The sequence below is a fragment of the Glycine max genome, chromosome 16, assembly GCF_000004515.6.
Source record: "Glycine max cultivar Williams 82 chromosome 16, Glycine_max_v4.0, whole genome shotgun sequence".
NCBI classification, from domain to species: domain Eukaryota; kingdom Viridiplantae; phylum Streptophyta; class Magnoliopsida; order Fabales; family Fabaceae; genus Glycine; species Glycine max.
Genome location: NC_038252.2, coordinates 28,118,486 through 28,136,556, shown reverse-complemented (window position 1 = coordinate 28,136,556; position 18,071 = coordinate 28,118,486). Strand labels below are relative to the sequence as shown.

Below are 18,071 nucleotides of genomic sequence, written 5' to 3'. Positions count from 1 at the left end.
AAAGTTCCAAGCATTCTCAAAACACCTTGAACATCTTGAGAGAAAAGACTAAGACCTTAGATTTCATATCTGTTTGTGAGACGATTAAGAATAATTAGTGAACCAACCAAACAACAAATCTTCATATTTGTTTTAGAGCCAACATTGGCTTGGTAAGGCAAAGAATACTAGGTTGTTCAATCTTGGTGTAAAACTTGGTTTGTAAGAGACAAAAGTGACAATGACTAATACTTGTAGCTTTGAGAAGTTACTGGAACTTGGTAGTTTACCAAGAACTAGATGTAGTCTCGATAGTTGAGACGAGAGTAGAAATCCTTGTGCCTTATAGTTCTCTTGATCTCTTTGTGTTTAAAGTGACCTAGGGTTCAAATTTGATTTTGTTTTGAAAACATGTTTTGTTTTCAAAATTTGATTCCATTGTCTGACTTAGTTTGTTGTGAAATATGTTATCTATTTTTTCAAAGTTATTTCATATAATAGTTTTTTGTTTGCGAAAAAGGTTTAAAAAATTCTTAAAATCACAATTCAATCCATTTTCTTATGATTTTTGTCTTTACAGAAAAGATAAAAATTGTTAGGTTTTCTTTCTCTAGGATGCAATGTGTCAGATATGGTGTAGTAAGCTATTGAACCAAGCCTAGATTGATAGGACTTAACCCACAATGTAGTGGGTATAATAAGTTATTGAACCCAAAACACTTGATGTGTGTCAGTGGTCTATCAATCACATGACACCCCACAATTCTTGTTGTTATTATCATTGTTTTGTGCTACTAGGCCATATGCGCACCTGATATTCATGAGTGTTTTAGAGATCTTGCCAGGATCCCATACAAGTGGCCCCACTTAACACTCATATAGGTGATTGCATCAAGTGTATGTTGCAAATCATACACCACCCGCAAAGGCTATGGAGATTGTTAAAAGCTTTAAGTTTTTAAGCTTTCTCACAACCACATAAAACTTAACTATAAAACTTAACCTCTTATTAATGTAACACCTAACACTTTCTCACACCATAAAAAAGGACTAAAACTGAAAATTGGTTAAATTAATTTTTAGTGCTAGCAAAACTAACAAATGACTTGTTTTTCCCATTGAACCTTCTCCATGGGATTTCTAATCACAAATATTGGGTTACCACTATTTGTTTGTTTTTAAGTGGCATAAGTCTCATTCCCCTTGATGTTTAATGTAAATATGTAATAATCTTATCCTTAGGGGTTTAAGTCAGAGGATTGGCCAAATCCGTCATTGATTTCACATAAACATAAGATTTATATCATTTTAAGCAAATGCTTTATTGCATTATTTCTTAATTTATATTCCAACGGAATATTTGCTTAAGTGATTTTTTAGCCACTAAGTCTCAATCAAACCATCTATAGAGCAATAAACTCCAACTTAATTATTATTTATTTGGTTGATCTCTAAGTAATGTACCATAACCAAAGTTAGTGACACAAACTCTAGTGAATTTTGTCTCATTTGGATCAAAGATCTCCATTTAACATCATTGTATTTTCTAATACAATGGAGATTCCACCAAGTTCAATTCCATAATTTATAACATCTCTCAAATATTTCATTATATGCAAATTATACTCACAATATTGCTAACATTCCACATAGTCCTCAGTGTTTCATATCACAAAATACAAGTTTATTCGAGAGAAAAATTTAGAGGATTCATATCTCGGATAACCCATGGAGGTACTGTTCATAATAAGGACTAGGAGTTATTCCCCCGATAAGCTAATAAATGTGTATAAATTATATACACTTCTATAATAAAAAAATAAAGTAAATAAAACATAGCTTCTAAAATGAATTTTTATAAAAACCAAAATAAGGGAAATATTCAATAATTAAATTATTTATTTAAATTGGAAAATATACTAAAAAGTTCACTCATCATGTTTTATCCTTTTCTAAAAACTTTGTCAAAAAAAAGCTTTTTCTAAAAACTTATAAATGACAAAAAGAATTCATAAACAATATAATAAATTTTCTTCTTAACACCATACTTAACATCATACTTGGCATCACCACATACATAAAAATAATGTAAACATGTATTTTCACTAAGAGTTAGTTTCAATTGTTAATCTCATAATGTAAATGCCGATTAACATAGTTTCTTAATTGATACACATTAAACTTCTCTATCAATTAATGTCATATAAAAAAATCATAATAGTATAACCTATCAACATTTATTATACTAATTGAATACTCAAAAAAATTAGAGAAATCCACACAATTTATGTAATAGTAGCAAAAAACAGAAAACTATGGCTGAAATGAGGTAGCGTGCCAATTAATTCCAAATGTTATCAACAATATCACTAATGCCTATGCATATAGTGAATTTGAAGTAATGAAATACTATATTAATATATAACAATTGAATGATAATTGCAATTGAATACCTCATTAACCTTTACATATAACATTCAATTGCAGTATATATAATAACATGTGAAAGAAAAAACCCATAACAAATTCAATTCTAATTCAATATGCATTTGATGTCATTAAAAGCAGCCTAAAACCATGTGATTGGTTCATAGAAAGGCTTTGATGAATTCAATGTACAAATCGCCTTTGAATGTACTCAAAAATCACAACTAGAAATATATACTACAAAATCACAATTCTCTCTCTATTTATTTTTTTCTTTCTCTTGCTTCAATTCATGGGTACCTCCATAGACCCAAAATTACAAGAGCATAACTCCAAAACATATTCAATTCCCAAAATTCATCAAATTATTATATACAAATAATTAAACAGTAACAATTCAATAATCCTCCATTAAGTTTTCTTTGGAAATATCTCAAGCTAAGGAGGCATCTCATTATCATAAAAAAATAGTTCTCTTCTTAGACTTTTGTGTCAACACATTTAAAGTCTCTCAAAGCAAACAATAATTGCAAAACTTATAACAATATGCATTGCACACAAAACAAATATTGGAAAAGAAGACATACCTTTAAATCCAAATGAACCAAGTACCCACAAGCAAAAAGAAGTGCAAACAAGAACATCCAGTGTTTTTCCGGTCACCATATTCATTATGCTTCAGTTGCCTTAGCCATTTTTTTTGTGTGCTTGGGGTAACTTAAGTTCTCCTATGTCATCACAAATTTTAAACACACTTTTCTTAACATTGAGATCTTGAGCAATTTTGTAGGATGCATAATCTCAAAAATCATCAAATACTATGTAACTAAGAAGATTACGTATTGTTTTCTACATTGATAAACACTCAAAAACTGTAATAGTTATAATTTAAATTATGATTCACTAAACATAGTAATTAATCACAACAAACACAATATTCCATATACACATCCATCGCATTTAACTTTCACTCAAAATCACATAGATTCATTCCCCCACATTTTGTCTCATTTAATCATTAAAATACAACTCAATTTGGATACCATGTATGCAACAAATTTGGAAGACAAAATGAAAAACTAGATTCACAAAGATCACAGGAAAGAGAAACTAATGAACCAAGCAAAAAACTATATATATATATATATATATATATATATATATATATATATATATATATATATATATATATATATATATATATATATATATATATATATATATATATATATATCACCAATAAATATATATCCCACTAGGAAATTCACCAATTGATCACTCACAAACAAATAAATTATCAAGAAGCTCAAATGTTTTCTTCCATGTAGTTTACAAAGAAAAACAAACCATCACATGTCCTGGGAGAGGTTCTAAACTAATTATTGTCCACATAGTTTTCATATAATTCCTCACAAGTATTTTCTTACTACCTCCTATTAGGGGTGCAAGTAAAATTTTCTTAATATAGAACTTAGAAAGTTTTTTTGAATTGAATGGAGTTGAAGAACATGATATTGAGGTTATGTTCGATTATTGATCCAAAAGAATATAAACTTACAAGAGTTTAATGACATGATCGAAATAACATAACTGTGAAGATCAAAACAAATTATGAAGACAAGTTATTTGAAGTTGCATGCTCCTCGAAAGACAAGTAAAGAATCATTGAGGGCTTATAGGTTTCGATCAATTGCACAAAGATGATTTATCAACAGTTTTTCAACAGAGTGTGAAGATACATGTGTCAACATCTTAGATAGTTAGTTCAGATAAATTATACACTTGTACAAATTTTGTAAATCGACCGTTTAGTTGAACTAAACTATAAATAGACACAATGATAGTAATTTTTTCTTGGTTACGAAGATCACATAAACACCTCTACACCAATATGCCGCACAAGAAAATGGCTTCCAGTTGCCAAAAAAAAGTATATGTTCGAACCCATACTTTAATGTAATTTACAATTTTTGTACTTTCATTTACTTGATCAATTTACATTCATTCAAATCTCTTCTTGTACATTTCTTCTCCAAACTCTTAACTCCTTCCAATCAGAATTTCTTTACTCCGAACTTATTTACTTGTTGTTCTTTACCTTTCTACAACTTTTATATTTTTTTTGCATTTGATTTCAATTTACATTTTGAAAGCACTTCACCTTCCTGCCATTTTATATTTGTTTGCATTTCAATTTGATTTACTTTCAAAGCGTTTTACTTTACAAATATTTTAATCTTTTTACATTTTGACTTTGCTTCTTAGCCAAATTTACACATTTTTAATTGTTTAAAAAACATCTTCATTATGAAAAAAAAACTATAGATTCATTCAAAAACTAATTTTATTATTATACTCGAAACAAGTATATTTATAAAAAATAATTCAAGTATCTTTAGATTACTAAAAAAATCTTTATTAGAAGAATCAATAAGTTAAATGACTATTTTTAAACAAGATAAGATAATGCATGATAATGTTAAAATCTCATATATTTGATTAATCTCATTATTCTTTTAATCAAAAGTTATACCAACTGCTAGTTTGAATAAAAAGAATTCACAATTTCGATTTTGTCACACTAATTAAAATAAGTTGTTGTGATTGATAAGAATCAAGTTTGAAACTATGATAAATTACATTTCGAATACTTAGACAAATTTCCACCATAAACATTCCCACACTTCCATTTTATAAATTAGATTTGGGTTTTTACGCACAAACAAATGAAAAACATACTTATATATGATATATGCTTACCTTATAATGGCACAAGAAAAATCCCACCATAGCCATGAAGCACTTGTGCATGTCTTTTCACTATGGAGAATGCACGTAATAGATATCAACCGAAATCCACATTGGCATTGAATGTCAAATTGGGAAACATGTGAGGAAGGTAGGTGATTGAGGAGTGTTCGAGATGTTGCTGTGGTGTGGGTAGTTAATTAGTTATCGCATAGAATACATGATTGACAGACATCAAGTGTTAAGTGCATGTTAATAACATATGTCATGATGTCGACATCGACGATCATGATTGAGAGGTTGCACAAAACTGACAAGAACGAAGAGTCATCGAAGCCATTGTGGGTCACAAACCCCACATTGCAAATTTTTTTTTTAATAAATGTGAAATCATCAGATTCATAGTGGTCATGTCTCTAAAAAGGGTGAAATAAAAAATTAGGGAGTTCTCAAGTAGAACATAAAAATTGTTGGAGGATTGCATGAACCACATAAGTCCTTGAGATTGTTGATCTTGTTGTCCATGATCATGATCAAACACGAACAATGAACTAATCATTCACGAACCACCATCTACAAACAAATTAAGCATGAGACGTGCAAATTCACATTGTTCTCTAGGACTTATCCGAGTGGTGTGCACGTCCCCCAAGATATAATAGGCTATTCCCAAAATCAATTTGGGGCAACAAAACTAACAAGCTTTTTGTGAGAAAAAGTCAAGAGCTCACACAGAGAAAGAGGAAAGGATATGATTTCCTTTGCTCTCTAAACCTTCTTCAATATAAAGGTTAATAGTAATTAATCAAAAATAATTTCTAATTAATACAATTAAATAGATAATAATTCCAATTAAAACATGACATTAATTCACATTAAAACAGGTAATAAATTTGACTAAAGTGATGCCTTAAACTTTTGAAATATTTTAACAAACTATACAACAAACTAAACATGAGATAGAAATCTTCAATCCCCAATTCTTTGTCTTCATCTCTCTCACCCATGAAAAAGTGTCACGTCTGTTAGTTTTGGATGGTCCACTAAACTGTACGACCTATTATGCCTTAAATTTTGATATTTATAAAAGTATAAATTGTTGCTAATTTAATTATTTGATTTTGAGTGCATAGGATCACTTTGTAAAAGGATGACTTAATTGTTATTTACAACTCTAGTAAGTTGCATTCATGCTTAAAGTGGAAAGCATTTTGTTAAGATATATCCCATGTCCAATGCCCTGTAAAATTTATTACATCCACTTATTGTGAAAACTAGTATTTATACACTTAGTGTTCTTACTACTTGCTTTCACTTGTTGTAAGTCACATACATGCTCATTTTATAGTCTTATAATTGATGTTCATCAAGTATGAAAAGGTAATTTTAGCCATAAAAGGAAGTGCACGATATCTCTTTACGAAATTTAATTTTTCCTCTCTTTATTTGAATTGCTAACATTTGAATTTAAGGAAAAAATAAAATAGAAGAAAATAGAAGGTTTTACAGAATATTTCTTAGAGGTCATTTTCAATGCAAAAGAAGAACACATGTTGTTGTTTGTACTTTTGTTCCTTTCCTCTCCAATCAGAGTGTGTCATGTCGCCTTATCTCTAGTGTGAGACAATGATCATATCAAGACTTAGTGCTAATCTTATAAAGGATATTTAACTAAAGTCTATAAAAGGTAACCTCTACCCAAACACAGAGCACGAAAAAATATCATATAGAAACGAGAAAATCTCTGAAGCGACCTCCATAAAATCATTGGATGATACATTTGATCTTACACTGCCTATTCTTTGCTAAGCAAAGTTATTTTGCATTTGATCTTTATTGTCTATCCACTCGTTGAGTGTTTTTGAATTTTTGTATTGATTCAAACTTTTGTTTGTGAAAGCCAAGAGTGACTTAGTGTTTAACAATACTTGAATGTTCTTAGATTTAGGAGGAGTCTAAGGAAGTGCCAGAGGTGGATAAAAGAATACTTGTGTAGGCAAGAGTGGTAGGACAAAATACTTGCTTTGTAATCAAAGTTTTGATTAGTAGAACCCTTTACAATTGCGTAAAGGAGAATTGAACATAGCTTTATTTGAACGAACCAGTATAATCCAAGTGTTTCTACGTCTCTCTTAAGTTATTTGATTAAATATTCTCTTAGTTTTCTCTGTCAACTTTGTCTTATCAAGTGTTTTTTAAAAACCTCTTGAAAATATTGCTTCTTATATTTACTAGATGATTAACCTTATTTTCCATCAAACTTGTTTTCTTATCAATGGATGACTCTAGTTTGTATATCTTTCTAAACCTATGACAAAATTTTATTTACAAAAAGTTATTATATTTGATTAACACATTATTCAATCGTCCTTCTAGTGTGGTTGTTGTTATTTCAACATCATTTAATAAAGTCTCATAAGCTTTTTTTCTTACGTTTGACAAAAACGAATGACGTTATCCTATATCTCTAATGTTACGTTCTAACGCTTCCAAAGCAATTCTTCTATAGAGTGGTATCGTCACTATCGGCGGAGCAACCACGCTATTGCAACAACGATAATCTTGGTTGTGGGGAGAGAGGGGAAAGAAGGAGATGTGTTCCAAAAAGAGAAGAGAAAAATGTATTTACATGTCTATTTTTATTTCAATCAATAATTAAAATTATATCTCAATTGTATGATTTTTGGTGAATTTCTATTAGACCCTTTGAATTTCCAATGTGATTTTGTTTAGATATCTTATAAAACAATGTCTTTGTTAATTACATGGATTAATTTATTTGTGTTATTTCTGTTATGAAAAATTTCTCTATTTGGAAACTTAGTTAATTTTTAATAGCTATTATTTCAATGAGAGAGGAATGATGTTATGCTAAAATAATAATAAATAATCTTGGAAGTATAAAAGATTAAGTATTCTCATTGAAAATTTTTATTTTGATAAAATAGTCTTTGATGTTATCGTGTGCCCTTGAAAGGTGTTATTTTCATGAAAATGGTTTTGATAGCATATTGTACATGTGATTTTCTTTACCTTATATTTGTGAGATGAATTTGATTGCTTTGTTGACACAATCTGATCTTGAAAAAAAAAATAAAGAGACTTGTAGAGATGTAAGGAAGATTTTGTTGAAAATGCAGCTCTAAACATTTACTTTTCAACTTGAAATGCTTTTTCCAAAAGGAATTTCCAAATTTGTCTTGTTTTTCTAATCAACTTTGATTTTATGGTGATTGACACTATTAAATATTTTTGTAAAGTTTTGTAAATATGTAAAAGGTAATCTATACAAATTATGCCATGAATTACATTTAGAATTTTTTTTTAATGTATAAAGAAATTATTATAACCTTGGTAGATCTTATATACAAATCTAAAATTTAAAAGTTCTTAATTAGTTCACTTTATGAACTCCAATGTCAATACCTATAGTTTTTCTTATTTTCTTGTTTTTCTAATGAATTTTTATTTTATGGTGATTTACACTATTAAATATTTTTGTAAAGTTATGTAAATATGTAAAATGTACTCTATACAAATTATACCATGAATGACATTTAGAAAAATATTTTGAATATATAAATAAATTTTTATAATCGGAGTAGATCTTATATACAAATCTAAATTTGAAAGCTTTTAATTAGTTTACCTTATGAACTCCAATGTTAATAACTATGGTTTTCCTTATTATAAATGTTAGAACCACATTGACATGTAGTGAATTTTAAATGTTATAAAGCCTTTAAATCCATTGTTCTTTTAATTCAAAGACTTTTATTACCTTTATAACAAAATCAGGAAACATAAGAATAAATCATTGTTAAACTATAATTTTGATAACATTATCAAACATGCAAATGAAAAGTTTTAAGTTTAGAGAAGAAATTGAGGGTGAGAGGATATACTACAAAAATATAAATGCATATGCAGTAATTTGACTTCTAATTGACAAGAAAGTAACCTTGTATTTGGATCAGGAATTTCAAAATTTTAAGGAATTTGAAATGCCAAGAATTTGAATTGCTTTGATTTTAATTTCCTTCATTTTTCAAATGCTTTGTTTGGATAAATCAATTCAAATTTCTTTCATTTTAAATTCTTTGTTTGAATAGGACAATTCAATTTTTTCCATATGCAAAATTTCAATTTAATATTTTAAATAGATGAAATTTTAATATTAAAATTTATAGAAAATAAACACAATCTAATTTTAAAATATTAATTGAAAAATATTTTCAATTTTTAATAATTTATAAATATAAAATATTGATAATTTTAACCAAGGTTGTTTTGTCTAGTCACAACCAGTGATGTTTTTTAATGACATCAAATAGGGTTTTTTCTTGTCAAAGTATGTTGGGGATATTTTTTAGTTGACATCAGCCGGGGCTATTTTTTGGCTAACGTTGGTTGAGTCTATTTGTCAGCCGATGTTGGTTAGATTTTTTCTACCAACGTCAGCTAGGGTTTGTTTGGCCGACACCGGCTAGAGTATTTTCGAATGACATTGACCAAGGCTATTTTTAGCCAACATCGGCCTAAAAAATCCTAGCAAACGTTGACAAAAAAATATACCGAATATCGGCTAAAAATAGCTTGGTCGATGTCGACCAATAGAACCTATCCGATGTCGGCCGAAAAATGTCATTGGTCAACGTTGGCCGAAAAATCCCTAGTCGAAGTTGGCTAAAAAAAATAGCCCTGACCAATGTCAGACAAAAAACCCTACCCAACATCGGCTATAAAATAGTCTTGCCTGATGTTGGCTAAAAAATAGCTCTAACTGATGTCGACGGAAAAAATTCTAGTGGATGTCGATTGTAAGAACCTAGTCGATGTCGACTAAAAATAGTCATGCCCGATGTCGGTCAAAAATACCTAGCTGGTGTTAGCAGAAAAAACCCTAGCCAACATCAACCGAAAAGCCTAACTGATGTGGTTAATAAATAGCTCTGGGTGATGTCAGCTAGAAAACCCTAGTCGATGTCAGCAAAAAAATCCTAACCGACATCGACTAAGAAAATATAGTTGACATCAGCCAAAACACCCTAGCTAACATCAGCTAAAAAATAACCTTAGTCGATATTGATTAAAAAATAGCTTTGGTTGATGTTGGCTGGAAAAACCTAGCTGACGTCGGTTGAAAATCCCTAACAGGTGTTTACTCAAAAGTTAGTCATGACCGATGTTAGTGGAAAAAATCTAGTCAACATTGGCCAAAAAAAATCATTGGTCAACATCAACTGAAAAAACCTAGATGACAACGACCAAAAAAATCCTTGGCCGACGTTAGCAAAATTTCCCATGACTGACGTCAATGAGAAAATAACTCTATCCAACATCGTCTAAAAAAAATCTTAGTCGATATCGGCAAAAAATAGCTTTGGTTGACATCATACAAAAAAGTTGTGACCGAAAAAACCTTGGCCAACGTCAGTGAAAAACAACTTATGTCAATATCGACCGTAAAAACTTTGGTCACCCATAGTTGTGAGTGTTGAGTGAGAAAGAGTCGTGAGCAAGAATGTGAGTTAGAGCGAGCATCTCCGAAAAAAGAATTTCAAATTCTATATTTTTTGAGAGAATTTGAAATTCTACTATTTTAATCAATCAAATTGATTCATAAAAATACCAAAAATTAAATCTCCTTTCAAATACTCTATCCAAACAAGCTATTTTATTACAAATCATTTTAAATTTCTTAAAAAAATGAATTTCCCTGTTAAATTGCTCCATCCAAGCACACTATAAAGGAATTGTGTAGGGAAACGGAAAACAAGAAGAGGGTTGGATTGTGTTTCTTAAAAGGAAAATGAATTGTGCAACAAATATACATTTAATAGACGATATAATCAAATTCTTTGTTTTATCAAAACTTATGAAAAATAACGTATGAATGAATCACAATTCAAGGTTAGATAAAACAAATAAGTGTAAAGAGAAAAATACAAAATTTCTATATTGGTTGTCTCCACCGTTGAGAATATGTCCAACTCTTGGCTAATCCACCAAATTCTACTATAACTAATCAATGTTACAAGTATTTTTTTTCTCAAGCCAATTCTGGCTCAAACCCAAGTAGTTTTACCATTGTCTCTTCAAGCAAATCTCTCAAGTATTATTTGAATCAAGCCTCTTCATACTTCAAGAAATCTTATATATTTGTTTAAAGGTTCAAGAGAACACTGACTTTTATCATCTTTTAAACAAATACAAGGACAAACTCAAATCTATCACTCTCAAATATACAAATGGTTTTGGGAGCTATGGTTCTAATTTAGAAAAGTTACAACTTCAAGAAATCTTACAAATTTGTTTAAAGGTTCAAGAAACACTGACTTCTATCATCTTATAAACGAATACAAGGACAAACTCAAATCTATCACTCTCAAATATACAAATGGTTTTGGGAGCTAAGGTTATGACTTAGAAAATTTACAAAGAGATTTGAATACTCAGATTGCTTGTTTGTACGTATGTTTCTCTAACTTGTGAACTTCAAATCTTCAACTATTTATAGGATTCTTCACGAGATAATCGTTGTGATTGTGATGTCTTTGTCTTTGTCTTTGTCTGTGTGGTGAGAAGTGTTCGTTGAAACATTTAATGCATGTCACAAACTTGTTAAATTGGTCTAATAAAGCAATTTGTTTATCTTCTTGTGTTTGAACTTCCATATCTAGTGTCAATAGACATAACTTCTTTTTCATACTAAAATAAAATTGGTCTAATAAAACAATTTGTTTATCTTGTTTTGACACGCCTTTTAATGTAGTAGGAAGTTTTTCTATTGACTTCTTTCTTTTTCATCCTTTTTGACAGATCTTATGAATAATAAAACATATATTCTCTGCACAAAGGATCAAATTATTAGAGCATAAAGTGTTTATAAATGCATAAACTCAATATCCTTAGATTATTGTATGTCAAGATAGACACAAACACCACGAGCTTTTCAATAAACATTTAGACACATATTTCATAAGTTATTATTTGATTGCATAAATCAAAATATTGGAGGGCTCTAATTCATCTTATAACTTAACAAACCGTATAAAAATATGCTGAGAGAACATACATTTTGCTCTTAGAATCGATAACCATAATGTGTGGTGCTATAGGGACTTGTGTAAGTGTTTCGACCAAATAAGAAAGGCATGTGTAAAACTTCTTAGAAGTGACTCATTATGATGTTGTCATCTGTGGCCATCCATGTCTTCTCGATAATCACTTATAAGTTATTGAATGGTATATCTTCAAGCTTATTTTCCTTGAACTTCAAATAATATTTGCAAGAACTTCCATACTTATCATTCTCTTTGAGTATGTTTGGTAGATGGGGAAATGAGAGAAACAAAGAAGAAATAAGATAGGTTCCACATGGGTCCACACCTTCTACACTCTACTTTAATTCAAATATCTCATATTTCCATTAAGTATATTTTCATCTTCTGAACCAAACATGCTTTTCATTCAAGTTCTAATTCTCTAAAATTTGTTTTAACCCTCGAATGTATTTTTGAGTATATAATTTTTTCACCTTCGCAACATAACTCCTGAATATGTCTTCAACAACTAACTTTTATTTTAGTTTAAAGACTAGTACTTCGAGATTCACTTTCAACTAGCCTTTTTACTTAGTCAAAACTTCTAACATCCAATACTTGAAATTTTTTTAAGTGACACAAAAAATTACAACTTACAACCTTAAAAAATGTACTTCCTTATTTATTGTTGTTTCTCTTGACTTGTTAATGCATCTTCAGAAATTATGTTAGTGTTGGGGTTGTGAGTAAAATTTTATAAATGTAGAGGTTTTATGTCGTGTTAAAAACTGGCTAATTTAATTTGTCGTGAAAACATTGCTTTCGATTGGTGGTTCGAGGAGGAGTATATTTTGATTGAGAGTGAATCTCTATAAGTTGATGTTATGATTAAGTATTGACATTAGAATCAAGTGCATATATATTATTTAGTAAGATTTGTAAGTCATTCTATTTTCATGAACGAATGAGGATTTGATTACCAATTTGAAAGAAAGTTTACTGGAGGTGTAATGCTCATTTCGATGGACAATCAAAATGTGAAAGTTGATAAAGAGAAAGAAGCTTACGGGAAGTGTACTGCTAATTTTGATGGACAATCAAAATATGAAAGTTGATAAAGAGATTTATCTTATGAAACATTTAAAAAATTTCTAAGTGTTTGGTGATTTCAATTTGTAAAAAGTGTTTTTGAAAACAAATCATTTGAAGACACAAATGAAAATTCATCGAAGACACATGACTTTTAAACACACATTCGAAGACAATTATTAATGGTTTTCTGATAGAAGAAACAAAGATAATTATCAAGGGTTTTTTGATAGAAGAAACCAAAAAGACAGTTATCAACAGTTTTTTCGACTGACAGAACAAAGACAATTGTAATCATCTTAGATTGTTTATTTGAATAAGTTGTACACATGTATAAATTTTTAATTCGAATATAAAGCAAAAAACTATAAATAGGCACGTTGGTAGTCATTTTTTTTCTCTAGGAACATGTATGTTCAAACCCATATTTTGACGCAACTTATCTTTTATGTCATTCATTTTCTTTTGGTCAATTTACTTTATTGAAATTCTTTTCTATATTTCTTCTCCAAACTCTAAACTTTTTCTAATATCCATTTCTTCTCTAAACTCTTACTCTTTTATTTTTCTTCATTTTATATTGCATTTCGATTACACGATCAATTACACTTTTACTTCTGCACATAATCGAAAATTTTCTACTTCAATTTCATCAACAATTATATCTTTACTTCTAAAGATATCTTAACATTGCACAACATTTTGAATGCATCGTTACTTGTTTAATTTTTTAAAAATTAATTTCATTGTTCTCCTAGTTGAAAGTTAAAACACTGCTAGTTTAACCATAACAAAAAAGAACTCAATGGTGATTTTATCCCACTAAATAAAATAAGTTGTTTGGATTATTAAAATCAAGAATAGAAGAACTCAAACAAATTTCCACCATGATAAACCTTTAAATTTTCTTCTATCTTTTTACCTTTTAAAGTAAATATATGCAATCTATATATTGATATGAACTCACTTAAATTTATTTAAATTGATTTGATTTAAATTATCAGCAAAACTCAATCCAAGTCTTTTTAATAATTTGAACACATTTTAATTATGTTTGGTAAAACTGACTGAAAAACTAGCTGAAAGTTGAAAAACTAGTTAGTAACTAGAACTTGAAAGCTGAAAAATTAATTTATTAAATTATAAGTATTCGATAAAATTAATTATTGAAGTAGTTGATAAGTATAAAATGATAGAAAAATAATAAAATTATGATTTATTTAAAAAGAATAATTAAAAATTTTCATAAATATATTAATAATAAAAATTAAAGAAAACATAAAAAGATAGAAATTAGAAGTTAGCATTTTTAAAAATCCTATTTTAAGTAACATTTCAAAAAAATACTAGAAGCTAAAAAATATTATTTATCCAATAGTCAAACAAGTTTTTTTAGTTAATAAAAAAAATTAAAAATTAACTAAGATAACTCATTAAACATAATTATCTCTTATTACTTTCTTTTGGAGCAAATCCGTTTCCCTTATATAAGAGAAGAGACTAAAAGGGCATCAAACCTTTCAAATCTCAAAACCTACCGCCTACCATTTGCGATCATTTCTCTTCAATGCAATTAATAAAAGTACTATTTATCCTCTGTCTTCCATTTTTCCTATCATGTTCGTGTATATAGCATCATAAAAAATTCATTGAATGAAAAGGAAAGCTCCATTCTCTTCTCTCTTTATACTTAAAAAGAAAAACAAACGCTAGCTTATTCCTAAATAATTCTCCTTTCTTGTCCATATTAGCCATATAGTTGAGCAGCTAATCCTGCCTGGCCAGGCACATATAAAAAAGAAGAAACCGCGTTTTGATCTTGTAATTCCCGTCCACCACAACAACACTCTAAATCCCAAGATTTCTACAAATCATGCCCTTAACCCTCGCACCAAGCCTAAAGCAGCACTTCACACCACACCATCATCATTCTCATCAGTTCATTCACACCGGACCCATTTCACAACAATAGCCAGATCATAACACACCCCATTCCCTTGGCATCTTTCAACAACCTCCTCTTGGCCGTTTTCTTTTTTCCTCCATCAAAGCCGAAATTATAGCTCCAAATTCACACACCCAATCCAACCCCTTTTCGTCAATCACTCCCTCCCCCACTAAGGGGTCTTAGCTTTGTTGAAAAAGGTAAGTGACTATTGTAAATTCCTTAGATAAGTGGACGATTCCTACGAATAAAATAAAAAAAAAGTCACTCCCTCTTCCAATAAAGACTCAATTTTTTCACAACTTGGACTTTGGAACTTGGATCCGAGAAGAAGTGAATGGCTGACATAGTGAAGCAACTGTTGGCAAAGCCGATCCAGCTGGCGGACCAAGTGGCCAAGGCAGCGGAAGAGGCCAGTTCCTCCTTCAAGCAAGAGTGTTTAGAGCTGAAATCCAAGACGGAGAAGCTGGCCGGGCTGCTCCGGCAGGCGGCCCGTGCCAGCTCCGACCTCTACGAGCGGCCCACGCGGCGCATCATCGCCGACACCGAACTGGTCCTCGACAAGGCCCTCTCTCTAACCCTAAAGTGCCGCGCCAACGGCCTCATGAAACGCGTCTTCAGCATCATCCCCGCCGCCGCCTTCCGCAAGATGTCCTCCCAGCTGGAGAACTCCATCGGCGATGTCTCCTGGCTCCTCCGCGTCTCCGCCCCCGCCGAGGACCGCGCCGACACCGAGTACCTCGGTCTCCCCCCCATCGCCGCCAACGAGCCCATCCTCGGCCTCATCTGGGAGCAGGTCGCCATCCTCCACACCGGCTCCCTCGACGACCGCTCCGACGCCGCCGCCTCCCTCGTGTCGCTCGCACGTGACAACGACCGCTACGGCAAATTAATCATCGAGGAAGGCGGCGTCGGTCCCTTACTGAAGCTTATCAAAGAAGGCAAAAAAGAAGGGCAAGAGAACGCCGCAAGAGCAATTGGGCTTCTCGGCCGTGACCCTGAGAGCGTGGAACTCATGATCCACGCTGGTGTTTGCTCTGTCTTCGCCAAAGTCCTCAAAGAAGGTCCCATGAAAGTGCAAGCCGTGGTGGCTTGGGCCGTGTCGGAATTAGCTGCGAAATACCCTACATGCCAAGATCTTTTCGCTCAGCATAACATCGTTCGGTTGCTTGTAAGTCATCTTGCGTTTGAAACCGTTCAGGAGCATAGTAAATACGCCATTGTTAGCAACAAACCTACATCAATTCATGCTGTTGTGATGGCTAGTAATAATAGTGGTAATAATTCTAATGGCAATAGTAGTGTGAAGAAGGATAGTGAAGATGAGGAGAAGCAGATGCAGAGTAGGATGCAGCATCCCTTGGGTGATAGGTCAACAAATCAGATGCATAGAGTGGTCACAAGTACCATGGCAATGCATGCTGCCAACAAGCAGCAACAGCCCAATCAAGGGAATGAAGGAACTCTGAACTTGCAGGGTCCGAAAGTGAATGGTAATGGCAAACAAAACCATCAGTCTCACCAGCAAAGCTTCTCGTATTCCGGGATTAACATGAAGGGGAGGGAACTTGAGGACCCTGAGAATAAGGCCTACATGAAAGCAATGGCCGCGAGGGCGCTCCGGCAGCTGGCCAAGGGTAATGTGGCCATTTGCCGGAGCATCACGGAGTCCAGGGCTCTGTTGTGCTTTGCCATACTGCTTGAGAAAGGGTCTGAGGATGTGAAGTACAACTCTGCCCTGGCAGTGAAGGAGATCACGGCAGTGGCAGAGAAAGATGCTGAATTGAGAAGATCGGCATTCAAGCCGAATTCTCCGGCCTGCAAGGCGGTTGTTGATCAAGTGCTTAAGATCATAGAGAAGGAAGATACAAAACTCTTGATTCCTTGCGTAAAGGCTATTGGGAATCTGGCAAGGACGTTCCGAGCAACGGAGACGAGGATAATCGGTCCCTTGGTCCGGCTTCTTGACGAAAGAGAGGCTGAAGTGTCTAGGGAAGCAGCTATCTCTCTCACGAAATTTGCTTCCTCGGAAAACTACCTCCACCTTGATCACTCCAAGGCAATCATAAGTGCCGGTGGTGCGAAACACTTGGTCCAGCTTGTGTATCTTGGAGAACAGACAGTTCAGATTTCAGCACTAGTTCTGCTCTCCTACATTGCATTGCATGTGCCAGACAGTGAGGAACTTGCTAGGGCTGAGGTGCTTGGAGTGCTTGAATGGGCTTCCAAGCAACCAAACGTGACGCAGGACGAAACCCTCGAGGCATTGTTGCAGGAATCCAAGGGTAGGCTGGAGCTTTACCAGTCTAGAGGTTCAAGAGGATTCCAAAAATTACATCAATAGGATGAAGGGTAAGTTATTCATTGTTGTGGTTGTGAGGTTTGTCAATCATTGGTATTGATCCATTGTTCTTGTGAGTGTATATACAATCAAATGTCTTATCCAATTGTTCAAATTTGTTTTCAACTATAAAGGGAATTGTTTGTTGCCTAATCCATTTGTTCTAACTTACCTTACCTTACCTTGCTTTCTTGTTAACCCTCTTATGGAATGTAGTACCCCATAGTATACGCCAATATCAGCAGCTATACTTTGTAATCGTGCCTTTTAAACAGCCCCCGGTAGCTCTTTTCTAATGGAAATGTAAAATGTACTTATAAACTTTTTCCCTCTGGGTTAGTCAGCTAGAAAACGCTACTTAAGTTGCTAATGGGATTCAATTTAACAATGATAACTCCACGAGTAGCAAATGTTTGTTCTCAATAATGGCCATATGTTAATTTTCATAACGAAAAACCTATTTGTTATATTGACTTATATATAGGTCACGGCTAAA

At 32.2% G+C, this 18,071-nt stretch overlaps 1 protein-coding gene across 1 annotated transcript; it reads left to right on the top strand.

Annotated features, from left to right (window-relative positions):
• Positions 1-14,953: 14,953 nt before the first annotated feature.
• LOC100794693 (uncharacterized) lies at positions 14,954-17,728 on the top strand. Its single transcript, XM_003547883.5, has one exon. It carries the CDS (start codon positions 15,572-15,574, stop codon positions 17,576-17,578), a length of 2,007 nt encoding a protein of 668 aa, XP_003547931.1. The 5' UTR covers positions 14,954-15,571; the 3' UTR covers positions 17,579-17,728.
• The last annotated feature ends 343 nt before the right edge of the window (positions 17,729-18,071 follow it).